General features: G+C 48.0%; 2 protein-coding genes across 3 annotated transcripts in view; both read right to left on the bottom strand.

The window, feature by feature from the left end:
* The window catches only part of echdc3 (enoyl CoA hydratase domain containing 3), a 16,907-nt gene extending 12,544 nt beyond the window's left edge, over positions 1 to 4,363 (bottom strand). The window contains exons 1-5 of one of the 2 annotated variants that reach the window (XR_007196274.1): positions 4,055 to 4,363; positions 3,781 to 3,902; positions 3,496 to 3,593; positions 2,765 to 2,965; positions 1,373 to 1,829 (exon numbers count right to left, since the gene is read on the bottom strand). Coding sequence is in view for 1 of the 2 variants with exons in the window: in XM_048267472.1 (XP_048123429.1) it covers positions 1,494 to 1,829; positions 2,765 to 2,965; positions 3,496 to 3,593; positions 3,781 to 3,902; positions 4,055 to 4,191 (894 nt within the window). In the remaining variant the exon portion in view is untranslated. Of the gene's footprint in view, positions 1 to 509; positions 1,830 to 2,764; positions 2,966 to 3,495; positions 3,594 to 3,780; positions 3,903 to 4,054 lie in introns of those variants that run through there. The other variant, XM_048267472.1, reaches the window with a different exon arrangement.
* Positions 4,364 to 4,622: 259 nt separating this feature from the next.
* usp6nl (USP6 N-terminal like) overlaps positions 4,623 to 15,000 on the bottom strand; it is a 57,556-nt gene continuing 47,178 nt past the window's right edge. The window contains 3 exon segments of the mRNA XM_048267468.1: positions 4,623 to 7,072; positions 7,074 to 8,308; positions 14,510 to 14,662. Coding sequence (XP_048123425.1) covers positions 6,539 to 7,072; positions 7,074 to 8,308; positions 14,510 to 14,662 — 1,922 coding nt within the window. The 3' untranslated portion in view covers positions 4,623 to 6,538.

The raw sequence follows: 15,000 nt of genomic DNA, 5'->3' as shown, positions 1-15,000 counted from the left end.
CTCGTTGACCTGTAAGTTGATAAAGCATATCCAACATCAACAATATAGCTCAGTATTAAGATTTAACATGGAACTAGACACACTGGCTCCCCCTAATGGCTAAACTGCGCATGGTTTTACACATCTGCTGAGATCATGCCGTTTGGGTTATAAGGTAACCTACAGCCCAGCTTGACATGGGCATTACCATGCAATTTGGTATAAGCTCACTCCCACCAACATGGGTCTTTTGTTATGGGCTGCTTGTAATGTTGTCCCTTTGCTGTTGCTATGATGACACTGCAAATGTATTGAGCAATGATTTAATGGCCAACTGCCTAAACCGCTTCTAACACACACACACCATTGTTCTTTAAACATTTTTTTTATATCGTCAACTCCTAACTGCCTCCATTGTAAAGCACTTTGGCTCAACTGCTGTTGTTTTCAAATATGCGATATAGATAAAGTGACTTGACTTGACACACACACACAGACAAAAAAAATAAAAAATAAACAAAATAACCAAATACAAAACAAGAGTCCTTTATTTCCCATAATCTGCAATACATTTACATTAAATCATTTAGCAGGCGCTTTTATCCAAAGCGGCAACACTGTACACCTACTGTAAATCAACACCCGGTAGATAATAATTACGTGTTAACCCGCATGCCAAGTCCAAAACATGAAACACAGCCATTGATCTGTACAATTGAGCACTGTGACCTTTTTAAAAGTCATCATTAACTGAGAGCTAGAGCCGCAACACAACAACATCCATTAGCGGTGTAGTCTGAGGTTGTGATGCAGTGTTATCGGTTATTGCTTGTATAATCCTTACATGGATATGTTTTCTGCAGTTCTGTATTAGTAGACAGCAACACACAAGGCAATTATTTTGACAAAGTAAATTTGTTCTATTCGTCAGACTGAAATCCCACTATTAACAAATACACAAGAGTCACACTGCAAACCTGCACACACACGTCACACACACACACTCTGATAAGGCACTTCCCATGAGGGCTGAAAGATTTATCGATTTTTAATTGAAATCAAATTTGAACTAATGCAATTAATCACACAGCTTGTAACTCAGTCCAAATGGTTACTCTGGTCACATCTGATTTTTATATTCAGCTCATCCTCCTTGAATGACAGACAGCAGTGCTCACCAATCAGGAGTGCCGTGCTTCTCATGCACTTGGCATGCTCACCAATAAGAAGTGGCCCAAGTTAAAGCGACATTTGGAATATTGAACTGAAGCTTGACATTGAAAAATATATTGCAAAATCAAATCTCAATCGCAATATCTGTCAGAAAAACTGCAATTAGATTTTCCCCTCCAAATTGTTAAATCCTACTTCCCGTCCCCCACATTGGCCTTACACACACACACACTTATTCTGATAAGGCACCCATATCCCCCACTTGTGGCCCTACACATGCGCACACACACACACACACACCCCCCTACTCTGCCAAGGCGCTTGCACGCCCCCTACAGCCCTCACTTGTGTGCCTTCTCCGTGCTGTGTGACCACGTGGGCTTCCGTTTCTCCAGGAACGCCCTGATGCCCTCCTGGCCGTCATGCAGCGCCAGGTTGTCCACCATGACGGCGGAGGCCGTGGCGTAGGCCGCGTCGCGCCCCTGCGCCATCTGCCTCTGGAACGCCGCCTTGCCCAGCGCCACCACCGGGCGGCTGGCCACGCACACGCTCCGCGCCATCGCCAGCGTGGCCTCCTCAAGCGCCGCCTCGTCCGCCACCACGCGGCTCACCAGGCCGTGGCGCAGGGCGTCCTGGGCCGAGACCGGCTGCCCCGTGAACAACATCTCCATGGCAACCTGAAAGCACAGGCAGGACGTTGGTGTTCGGAAGGTAGCTGCTATTTGTGCTGCAGAGAGAGAGAGAGAGAGAGCTGTGCAGTTTGTGGAAGTTTGTGAGTGCTAGCATCTGTCTCCTAAACATGTGGGGCTGGGTTGTGAAGTAGAACAGGTTGTGTAGTAGAACAGGTTGTGTAGTAGCACACCTGTGTTCTATGTGGGGCTCTGTTGTGTAGTAGAACAGGTTGAGTAGTAGCACACCTGTGTTCTATGTGGGGCGCTGTTGTGTAGTAGAACAGGTTGTGTAGTAGAACACCTGTGTTCTGTGTGGGGCTGTTGTGTAGAAGAACACCTGTGTTCTGTGTGGGGTGCTGTATCAAATACAATGCAAGCCAATGGAAGAGTGCCATGTGGCTGCGTTCAAAACAGCTCGAGGCCTACAAAACTTCATACTGCATCTTTTAAAGGTACACTGTAAAGGTGAAAGTCTTGCACAGAACCTTTACAAAGCATTTAACCTTTACTGACACCGTTAGCCTAGTTTCGCACAATTTAATGAAAGTGGATTAGACCAGTTAGCATTGGTGTGTTCCTTTAAAACAAGATGGTGGGTGCTAAACAGATCTCACCTTCCTGGGCACCGTTAGCTTAGCTTAGCGCAATTAAAGGGAAGTGGGTTAGACCAGTTAACGTTGGCGTGTTCCAAAACAAGTTTGGGGTGCTAGACGGATTTCACCTTCCTGGACACCGTTAACCTAGCCTAGCACAATTCAATGGAAGTGTGTTAGACCAGTTAGCATTGGTGTGTTCCTTTAAAACAAGTTTGGGGTGCTAGACAGATTTCACCTTCCTGGACACCGTTAGCCTAGCTTAGCACAATTTAAGGGAAGTGGATTAGACCAGTTTGCATTGGAGTGTTCCTTTAAAACAAGTTTGGGGTGCTAGACGGATCTCACCTTCCTGGGCACCGCTCGGCCGATGGCCACTCCAGGGGTGGAGCAAAACAGCCCCACGTTTATCCCCGGCGTGGCAAAGGTCGACTTCTCCGTCGCCACGGCAATGTCACAACTGGCCACCAGCTGGCACCCTGCAGCCGTGGCGACCCCATTCACCATGGCGATGACAGGCACCGGAATGTCTTGGATGAGCGTCATGACCTAACAGATGGGGATGTGGGACCAATCAGTCACCAGCACAGATGGAAACCAGTCCATTTGGGAGTGAAATGACCAGCGCCAGGCCGGTCTGAATATGGTGACATTTTTACCAAGCGGGGAAGTGTTTGCCTGTGCTAGAACATGTATAACCTGACCCTCGCTAGATGAATTTCGCTCCGCCTAGCTCCACTCATCCATCTGGAACCGATCCATTGGAATGGTGTTTCAGAAGGCTGGGCCTAATCAAAAAAATGCTTGCATATGATTGAATAAGCCACTTGTCCGTCATCTATTGACGTGCTACTTCAACCACTCACATCGAAGCCAACCCGTGACGCTGATAACAGTCTCACGGTCGCTTCTCCACTATGTCACATCTTTGAAACTCCCGCCCCGCCTCCTGATTGGCTCTACCATAAAATCTGCTGCAGAAATCACTCTCAATGGAAGAGGTCCCAGATGGATGTGAGTGAAGCTAGGCGGAACGAAATTCATCTGGCTAGGGTCAGGTTAGAACTTTTAAGTCTCACCTCAGAACAGGCATTAAACACTTTGGTGTGATACTCTCTGCCTTGGACCGACGTCAGCTCTTTCAGGTCATGGCCAGAAGAAAACACTGGACCTCGGGCTAGACACACACACACACACACAATATTATTTACACATTTGGCTGATTTGGCTTAAAAGTGAGTAATATCACTCAAGAATCAGTACAGTAGGACGATTTGACGGCTAGACATACAGTCCCATGTGTTGTGCCAGCCCACTCACTAGGCTATGGCGTTGATAAGTGCTAATAGTTCAGGTCAACCTACCTGATATGACGATGACCCGGAGGTCATCGCTGTCCACTCCAGTGACGATGTTCTCACGCAGTGATGCAAGCATGGCCAGGGACAAGGCATTTCTCTTCTTGGGGTTGTTCAGAATTATTCTCCTGAAACAACAGTTTCCATTTTGATGCAGTGTTTTCTTCATACAATTTCAGATGAACTGATGATCACAATATGCGGCTCCACAAAGGTACTGTGATCATGTTATCTGAACATCAGTCAAAGATATTTTTGCATGACACGTCTCCTCACGAACCTGATTCCGTCCTGTTGTTCTTTCAGCGTGAGCGGCTCTTCTTGTGCTGCTGCAGAAAGCGTTCGAGTGGCAACATGTGAAGTCCACCTGACCGCTTGAACGACACGACCAACTCGGCAAAGCAGACTTTGTGCCATGTTTATTCAGTAGCCCTCTTCTTGCCGTTTGACAAGAGCCGAGGAAATGTTGATGAACGGTAATCTTAGCTCGTTATCGCCCCCTATGACTATGGCGCGTCACAGAGATGACCTACCTTTTGGTCTCGACTTTTTCTCGCCGCTAGAAGGCAACCACTACCGAAAAGTCCTCGAAAATTCAAACGCAGACTGCAATCTGAGCTTTATTTATCGGTGAAAAACATTAACCAGTAGTGGAAAAGTTCCTAAACAGAAACTAATTTTACAGAAATGTAAAAACCCACATTAGCAAAACTGATAACGGATATTTTGATAAATGACCAGAAGTAGGATAATTGCTCTTATAGCACTCCTATAGCGGAATGTTATGGACACTTTAAACTTATAGCACACACACACAAACACACAGACACACACATAAAAACCCCGAGTATAGTTTTGCCCCAGGCAGTGTTTATTAGAGATAGAGAAAATTGTCTCAAGAATGATCCAATAACCTCTTCGCTTTTTTTTAGTAATTTAACAACAAAATGCAAAGGACTCTGTATTGTCCAATGATATTGTACTCATACTGACTGAAGAGAAAAAAGCATCGCATCAATATAAAATGTGTACACCATTAAGAACCTGGAGAGGCTGAAATGAAAGGATGCATATACTTGACAACAGGGTGCGTTTTTAAGGTTTGTGTGTGTGTGTATGTGTGTGTGTGATTTGGAATGAACTAGTTTTAAAAGAGTGCCTGCATTTAATATATGTATATATGGAATTAAATGGAATGGAATTCTCATTCAACACAGTCACTGAATCTTTCTCTCACTCTCTCTGTGTTTAGTGGGTGGGTGCGTGCATGTGTGTGTGAATGAGAGAGGGCGAGAGATTTGAATGTCAGGGTTGAATTGCAAAATCACAAATGTCCAGTGTTTCACTCCTCTTTACTCAACTCAACTTCATTCACTAACACACACCAAAACAAATGCTATCATTCACTTCTGTATAGTGTGTGTGTGTGTGTGTGTGTGTAAAATACAGAGAGGACACTAAACTATTGCTCAGACGCAGGACAATCCAGGTCCTGTCTCAGTTGGGTCAGTTGCAGAGTAGAAACTCAAGAACACACATGTCCCTTTGGTCAGTGAAACTCAACAGAAATGGTCTGCTTTCCAAATAAAGTAAATCCTGTTCCCAAAGGAATGCTGGAGTGACAATTGGGGAACAGGCCAGGAATGAAGCTAAACTAGGATTGACCCCTGGGGTGAAGTGTGTGTGTGTGTGTGTGTGTGTGTGTGCTTCTGCTTGTGTGTGTTTGTGTGTTTTTGTATGCTTGTAGATGCCTATGTGTGTGTGTGTGTGTGTGTGTGTTGAAATGGGGTTTGGAGTGGAGACATGGTGGTGCGGGGCTCCCACAAGGGGAGATCAAATAGATTCATATACTGCATTCATCATCATGAACAACAACAGTAACAATAACAACAACAATAACAATAACAACAACAACAACGAGAGACAATCCCTCACGTGGGAAATGACGGGATCACTCTTGTGGAGGTGCTTGAAAAAGAAACACACGCAGTGACATCTCCTTCACTGCTCTCTTCAATGACTCTTATAAACGCAAACATATATTCTCTTAAATCGTCTCTCTCTCCAAAAAATATGATATTCACAAGCATAATAGAATAAATTGACCTCTAGGGTAATATATGTCTCAAGAATCTAACTCATTTAAAAAAATAAAGATGGACCAAGGAGGAAACAAATAAATCAACACAAAAATACTGAGTTGTTTTCTTTCTTATCAGGAGTCTCCACCAATATTCATAAAATAGTTTAAATAACTCAGCCATATTAACAAAAAAAAGAAGAAAAAAAAGATATGCTGTACAATTTTTAAATCTCAAGGATTGATAGCTAACATTCTGGGTTAATGATTATTTAAACAACAAAAACAAAATAAAAAAGAAATCTTTTCAATCAGTCAGATATTTTGTTTTCCTCGCAAATGTGAGTTTATCAGTAAAAATGCCTGAGGCTTACAGACCTCTGCCACTGCACAGCTCCTGAAGGTATTACAGTCAGTCTGTCACACACAAACAAATTAACAAATAAACAAACAAACAAACAAAAACATCACAACAAACAAACAAATGAACAGACAAACAAACCCCAAAACAGTACAACAAAAACACCTGGCCACTTCTCTATTGCTTTCTCAGGTTTTGCACTTCAAGTGTCTATACTTTTCCTCCTCTCCTCCTTCCCTCTCTCTCTCTTCTCTCCTTTCTTTCTTTCTTTCTTGTCTTCTCCTGCTGCTGTCCTCACATCCCCCTGTCTCCATCCGTGGCCTTCAGAGCAACATGGACTCCTGCAAGGCGAAGGCCTCTTGCGCGTGGCTGTAGTGTACACCTCCGAACAGGTGGGGGAGCTGTGGTTGTCTGCCGGCGCCCGGCGGCAGCTGTTCCTGGGGCTGGTGGGGGTAGCCCCCCCTGTAGACGGTTCCTAGTACTGCATCCGCGCCCGGCAGAGAGGGGAAGATGAACTCCTGCACAGGGGACATCTGCGCCTTCTGGAAACTGGGCGAGCGGGGCAGGCCTCCAGGGGACCTGGGGGGCATCTCGCCCTCCCGAACTCCCCAGCCTCCCCTCACCTCGGACAGGTACGAGGCGCTCTCATCTCCCCCCCTCCTCCGGGCCTCGTAGCGGTACTCCATGGGCTGGTAAGGTGTGTGCTGGCGCTGCGGCAGGTATTGCCCGCCATAATGCCCACCGTCGCCACTGCCCGCACTGACCACGCTAGTGTCCAGCCGGGCGCTGAGGTCCAGGGGGGCCACGGAGAGGGGGGGGGGGGTTTTGTTGCTGGGGGTGGGGGGAGGGGTTGGGCTGGCGGCGGTAGGTGGCGTACATGTTGTTCATCAGGGCTTTCTCGGGCGAGAGTCCGGCACTGTGCGGCTGGCGCTGGGTGGTGGCGTAGCCCCCTCCACGCTCGCCGTAGCTCAGGCCGTACACCGTCCGCTCCTCGGGCGACCGGGTGTCCGCGCCAAAGGTGGTGTACATCGGCACCATGGCGGCGCGCGCCGGAGAGTGCTGTCCCCTGGTGGGCGGGGGGTAGTAGTGGTGCGGGGACTGGTGCGCTGACGAGCTGCCGCCACCGCCGCCGGAAACGCCAACGCGGGAGTTGGACGCGTGCATCGGCGGAGGGACGGCAGCGGCGGTGGCCATGTTCTGCCTGGGCTGCCGCGTGGGGGCGCCGCTGCTGTTGCTGAAGCCGCCACTAGGGGGCCTCGTGGGGCTGCTCTGGCGCAGGGACGGGGTGGCGAAGGGCGGGCGCGAGGGGGGGTGGTCCAGCTCCAGCACCTCCATGACCGGGAGCCCATCGGGCCCGGGGACGTTGTCGTACTGCGAGGCGTTGGACCCGCGGTTGGAGCCTGGCGTGAAGCCGTGAGAGCGAGGCCGCCGGCCCGGACCCTGGCCCGAGGGGTCGGTGGGCGTCGTCGGGGTGACCGGGGGTGCGGGCGAGGCGGCGCGGCTGTGGTGGGTCTCTCGCATGGCGGCCGCCTTGGCCGCCTCCAGCTTGGTCTCGGAGGGCTTGACCCAGCGCGGGGTGAAGGGCCGGTCGGGCCGTGCACTGGACCCCGCGTTGGAGTTGTGGTTGGCAGCGGCGTGGTGCGGAGGCGGCTGCTGCCCCTGGGGTTTGTGGGGACCCCAGTCCGGGGTGCTGGTGGCGTTGGGGGGTGTCGGGGCTGGCGAGTGGCCCTTCTCCGAGGGGCCCGAGGGGTGGTGCTTGCGGGACTCCGCGTCGCTGCTGCCACCGGAGCTGCGGTTACGCCCACCACTGCGGTCCCCGCTGGCCACCTTGGCGAGGCGCAGGAGCTTGTCCAAGGAGTCTCGCCGCGTCCGGCTTGGCGGCCGGCTGTCTTTCGGACGATCGGGGGAGGGGCTGGGAGCTGGAACCGCCTCCGTCGGTACACTCAGGCTCTGATTGGCCGCCGGGCTAGGCCCACGCGAAACCAGCCCGTCCACGGCCTGTCCGCCCGGCATCTGACCGTTAGCCACGTGATTGGTCAGCGGCTCGGGAGGAAGCTGCCCCAGAGGTTTCTTGGGAAACTCCTCCTCTTTAGCTGAATGGGGGGAGGGGCAAAGAGAAAAGAGCCAATCAGAAGACAAATAATCTAAAACAGGGAATTTTAAAAACACAGGCACAATCGATCAGAGAGACAGCGTATGGCAAGTGGCATGGAGAACTGTTTGCCCATGGGGACAGACAGTTCCCAACAGAGAGAGAGAGACAGAGACAGAGAGGGAGGGAGAGGGAAAGGGGTAAAACGGAAGGGTAGAGAGAGCTAGGAAAAGAATGATGGAAAGAGAGAACGGTTTTAAAAAGATAACAAACAAAGGCAGAAACAGCATAAAGTTGAGACACAAAATACAGCAACACCACAGACAGTAAAGAATAAAACCATAGACGTAAAACCAAGGACACAATCATCAATCCCATTATGTTTAAATTAAGAAGATTTTAATCTTCAGTTATTTTACCTAATGTTTTAACATACTTAAGGTGCTGACTGTAAACATTGGTATAGTATGAGGTAAAATGTCCATATGTACATTACACTTTAGGGTCATATGGGGGCCTTAACTTGACGGGCAACTAAACATGTGCAAAATAACAGGCAACAAGCAAAGACTGATGTCGGTGAACTAAAGCTTATCTAATAACTCGGCAGTTACTATGAGCAAGTTCCTGTTTGCAAACACAGCTCCCACGCTACACGATAACTTTAGCTCATGTGCCACAGGCTTGGTTTGCCACTTTGGTTCATGTGCCACAGGCTTGTTTGCCACTTTGGTTCATGTGCCACAGGCTTGGTTTGCCGCTTTGCTTACAGCCTGTTAAAGCCCCATTATGATCATCTAGACTGATGGAATAAGATCAGTTAGCAAAGGCAACACCCTGCAGTCTACGATTTTTTATTTCATTTCAAAAATATTACTGTCTTTTAAACATTTTTCAAGGATTTTTAACATTTAAACATGCCACAGGCACTGTGAACACAACATACATAATTAATGAATAATCGATAAACACACAATAAATCCAAACTAGCGTATAATGTGTACTGTAGATCAGTTGATGACGCACCAAACAAATACTTATTCACAAATACGTGTGGCACAGTGACGCGTGTCGTACAGACATATACAGAAACACATTAAGACATGACACAGCAAGAGTAGGAGGGGCCAGAGCAACAGGTAGAGTGCAGGTGAGACGTCAGGGAACGGCACGCATGGGAACGATGGTGACGCAAGAGTGTGTCAGGGCAAGCTGTCAAATGGTGTGCACGGACGCACGCACACACACACACACGCACGCGCGCACACTGTAATGACCCCCACACAAAACATACACACACACACACACACTGTAATGACCCCCACACAAAACACACACACTGTAATGACCCCCACACATGCACACACGCACACACACACAGAGACAGTGCACACAATCACAGAACTGCCAACAGCAGGGCTACAGGAAGAGCTGAATTAAGCAGGAAGTGACTGCTGTTTGCAGAGTGCCATGAGGTCAGGGTGGGTGAGATGGAGTTCCCGTGTAAACGTGAGCGCACACACACACACACACACACACACACATTATAGGATTAGATTTTTGAGCACTGTCAACCTTTAATGTAGCCTCTGTGTTCCTGTGAGCAAGACTTTTTCCAATACTTTCACCCAAAATTCCATACTTTTCTAGGTCTGAAAACAGTCAGTCAGTCATAATTCCAGACTTTTCCAGACTTTACAGATCGTGTGTAACGGAGGTTAGACAAGATGAACCCTGTGGGATTAGCTGTTAGCATGAAAGGCTACAAGACAGGCTAGGCTGAGCTGGAGCAAACTCCAGCAAACACCAACAGCTGGGTCAGTGAGTACCGTCAGTCTGTATTTGTTGGCTGAAGTTGACAGGAGTTTGACACGTCCAAAAGCCGTTCTTTTCCATTACCGTCTGGCCAGTGTGGAGCTGGAACATTCTTTTCTGAACATTCTGAAAACTGAAACCAACAACATTAGAATGTTGGGGCATAACGTCGGTGCGGTCTGAGCAGGACAAGCCGTCAGTGGTGGCAGGACAATATTGCAGCCGCGTGACGCACAGCCCTCCATGATGTGAAGCAACTTGTAGAGGCGCGTGAACAAAGTCCTTTTTGGCCCTCTGCAGTCGTTCATTCAGTCACTCTCCCTTATAAAAGTCTCTGACAGGAGCCCAGGCAGACTGGAGAACTGCAGAGGTGACATTTGGAGTTGAGTATTGGGACGGCTGAGCCTTTCACTTCACCATGCTCTAGAACAGTTCCTCACTTCATCATGCTCTAGAACAGTTCCTCACTTCACCATGCTCTAGAATATTTCCTCACTTCATCAAGTTCTAGAACAGACCCTCACTTCATCAAGCTCTAGAACAGTTCCTCACTTCATGCTCTAGAACAGTTCCTCACTTCATCATGCTCTAGAACATTTCCTCACTTCTAAAACAGTTCCTCACTTCATCAAGCTCTAGAACAGTTCCTCACTTCACCATGCTCTAGAACAGTTCTTCACTTCATCAAGTTCTAGAACAGCCCCTCACTTCATCAAGCTCTAGAACAGTTCCTCACTTCATGCTCTAGAACAGTTCCTCACTTTATCATGCTCTAGAACAGCCCCTCACTTCATCATGCTCTAGAACAGTGGTTCTTAAACTTTTTATCTGGCGACCCCCCAAAAACATGGCCTAAGTCTCGTGACCCCCCTTCTCTCTAACCATTTTTGATTTTTGGTTTCAAAATGTTGTGAGAGGGGCATTGGATGAAGCAAATTATTTCGCGACCCCTCCAGTATTTTTGGCGACCCCCTGGGGGTCCCGACCGCCCAGTTTAAGAACCACTGACCTAGAACAGCCCCTCACTTCATCATGCTCTAGAACAGTTGCGTTCATCATGATGATCATAATTGAGGGAGCTGCATTGGCCGGATTTAATTATCGGAGGGGTTACAACCCCCTCCACCACCCCCATTTTTTAAGCCTATGGAGCACTGAAAAGCGCAGGGGGGAGACGAGTGGTCACCCTGCCCAGGGAGACTTAACCTGCGCTGGGGAAACAGCGGGGAAATGCTCCCTGCTCGACTAGCGCTGGGTGGGCGGGCTGGGCGTTTAAATGGGGGTGCCAGTCAGCGCGTGCAGCTGGCAGGCTCCCCAGGAACAGGACGCAACAGGACGGACCAATTATCCCATCAGACTGAAATAGAGCCGTCGCACGGCCTCCTCCTGGGCCAGTTCTCCCATCAAAGAATTACACTGATTATTTAGCCCTAATTATCCTGCTGCTGCTGCTGCTATTGCTGCTGATGTGTCAGGCACAGGAGAACGAGCAAATCATACCTTAGACACACACACACATACCTCATATCTTAGAGACACACACACACACTCACACACACCTCATATCTTAGAGATACACACACACACACACACACACACACACACACACACACACACACACACACACACAAACACACACATCATATCTTAGACACACACACACACACACACACACACACACACACACACACAAAGATATATGTACAGATATATAGAAATACAGAAACACAGTGTGCAGCAGCCTCTCATTTGTGTCCCTTAAGTGTGAGCCCTTTAGAGTGATAAAAATAACACCCACTACAAAGTTTGAAACTCAAACTATTATCATTTATTATTTCATTAGCACTGAGTGCGTTCTAAGATGAAAAGAGCTGATTAGAACTGTCCTATTATAAAGACAGGGATGCAGAACCAACACTTTACAGTTTAGTGGGTTATTAGAGCATCGACATGACAGGACATGACAGCTCCAACATGGCAGAACTTAGTTCCTCGAAAGCTCACCCGGGTTAGGGTGAGCTAGGGTTAGGGTTAGGTAGGGGTCAGGTTCAGATAGTTCAGGTTCAGATAGTTATTCTGTTCTGAACTCTGTGTGTTAATTAGCTGACTTTGGAACTGATCACACACACACACACGCACACGCACACGCCAAATTAATGTGCACAATCTCAGGCCAAGAGAAACCAGAAGAGACAGTGAAACCGGGTTCCCATGAGTACTGAACTGTCACACGCACACAGAGACACACACACACACACACACACACACACACACACACACACACACAGAGGAAAGCCAGTGAGAAAGTTTCTTTGACCTTACTGAAAGCAAACTTTCCCACTGCTTCCCTCTGCTGTGGTGGAAGAGTGCGCTTGGTGTGTGTGTGTGTGTGTGTGTGTGTGTGTGTGTGTGTGTGTGTGTGTGTGTGTGTGTTTGCTCAGAGGTGTCAGCCAGATGTCCCAACGGTCCTTATTATTGCCGGAACCCTCTATACCCCGCCGGTCATCGGCTGAGAAGCTTTGTGACGCGGACCTATAAGGTTAACTCACTGACAGAGAAGCCTGTACAATCCAACAATAAAAACAACACACCTCATCCCTTCCCTTTACCGCTTATGACCACAAATCTGGACAATGACGGGCGTATTTGCTGGTTCTGTGTGTATTTAGTCTTTACTTTTGTGTACTGTGTGTTTTGTGTTACTGTGTGTATTTAGTCTTTAATCTTGAATTTCCCCTTGGGGATCAATAAAGTATCTATATATCTATCTCTTACTATGGGCAGAGACCAAGGATAGCCCTTGACAAACTGTCGGCCATGTACTGCATTCACTCCTGATCGTGATGCTTGCTTTGTCTGTCAACAGACTTTAAAAACCATCACTCGCTCTCCAATACCTTTACCTATGCTGTGTCTTCCAGACAACCTTGAAGTCGGAGATTGTACTTCACTTCCGGCCTGAAAGTTGAGGTGGACTTGGCCCCTAGTTTGGGAAGTGTAGGAAACCCGACATTGAGTGGCGTGGCATTGTATTTTTTATAGTAGGTGGTCGGAAATCTCGACTTAGGAACGTAGCATTCTCGATTCTCGGAACGTAGCATTAGCGCGAAACTCCCTTCACACTAGCAGGCCACCATTAGTGCTAGCACCATCCTCTAGACATTAATACAGCAGGCCACCGTTAGTGCTAGCACCATCCTCTAGACATTAATACAGCAGGCCACCGTTAGTGCTAGCACCATCCTCTAGACATTAATACAGCAGGCCACCGTTAGTGCTAGCACCATCCTCTAGACATTAATACAGCAGGCCACCGTTAGTGCTAGCACCATCCTCTAGACATTAATACAGCAGGCCACCGTTAGTGCTAGCACCATCCTCTGGACATTCATACTGGACTGATGTTAAGCTAACGCCAATTCCATGACTTCCTGTGAAGGCTAACGCTATAGAGAAAATTTTAAACATGTTTAGTGGAGGTTGTGTGTATGTGTGTGTGTGGAGGGGGGTGCGCAGAGAGTTTCTTTGTTGCTGTGGCAACTGCTGGACAGACAGACAGACACAAGGTGGTGTTCAGTGACGCAGGACAGATGATTGGTTGATTGGTTGACTGACTGACAGGCGTGGCAGTGAAAGACGTGGTGGTGGTGGGGGTGGGGGTTAAGGGGGTTACGTGTTTGCCCACGGTTGTTTTTTGTAGGAGGGGTAGTGTGTGCCACTCACACACACACTTTTGAAGGCAGCTTGTCAACGGTCCAGGGGGAGAAGAGAGAAGGCACAGTAAGCAGCAAGCAGCGATGGACAGCAACAAGAGTGTGTGTATGAGTCTCTCAACACCTGTGTGTGTGTGTGTGTGTGTGTGTGTGTGTGTGTGTGTGTGTGTGTGTGTGTGTGTGTGTGTGTGTGTGTGTGTGTGTGTGTGTGATTTGAGTGATAGAGAGAGAGAGAGAGAAAGAGAGAGAGAGAGAGAGAGAGAGAACGGGAGACTATATATTAGAGCAAGAAAAACATTGTGTGTGTGTGTTTGACAGAGAGAGAGACAGAGCAAGTGTGACCAAGAGAAAGACTGTGTGTGTGTGCGTGTGTGCATGTGTGTGTGTGTGTGTGAGCGAGCAAGAGTATGGGTGATTGCATGTGTGTGTGTGGGTGAGAATTAGTGTGTGGGACTGAGCATATGTTGTGTGTGTCATTGTAGCTCTCTCTTACATTATATAGCCAAGACTTACATAATAATTATTATTATCATCATAATTATCTCCAACAGTATAAAAGACTGTGCAAATATGTGAGGGCATTTAAACGATTGTGCATTTGGACAGCAATGTGGATGTTTCTGTGATATATAACTCTGTGTGTGTTTGTGTGTGTGTGTGTTGTGTGTGTGTACCTGGGGGAGGTAGCTCGAGTTTAGCCCTGCGCAGCTCGGACATAGAGTTCTGCAGCTGCTCGATGACGAAGTCGTCCTCAAAGAAGAAGTCCTTAGACAGCGCCACCTGAAGGAACTCAACCAGGTCCTCCATAGACAGCTTCAGCAGGTGCTCTGAGTTTTTCACACACACACACACACACACACACACACACACACACACAGCAGTGGCCACAACGATACCACAGCCACACACAAAGGTCATGCATACGTACATACACACATATATACAACACACACACAAACAAAAAGGGCATGCATACGTACAAACACACAAACAAAAAGAAGGCAGAGAAAACGGATTACCACAAATACACACATACAAGCACACAGAAATGATCAACACACACAACAGCACAAACCCATTACACACACACACACACACACACACACACACACACACACACACACACACACACACACACACACACACACACAACTAGATCATTATA

This window comes from Alosa alosa, chromosome 17, assembly GCF_017589495.1.
Source record: "Alosa alosa isolate M-15738 ecotype Scorff River chromosome 17, AALO_Geno_1.1, whole genome shotgun sequence".
Lineage (NCBI taxonomy): Eukaryota > Metazoa > Chordata > Actinopteri > Clupeiformes > Clupeidae > Alosa > Alosa alosa.
Note: the sequence above shows the minus strand (reverse complement) of the source record. Positions and strands in the feature narration are given on the sequence as shown.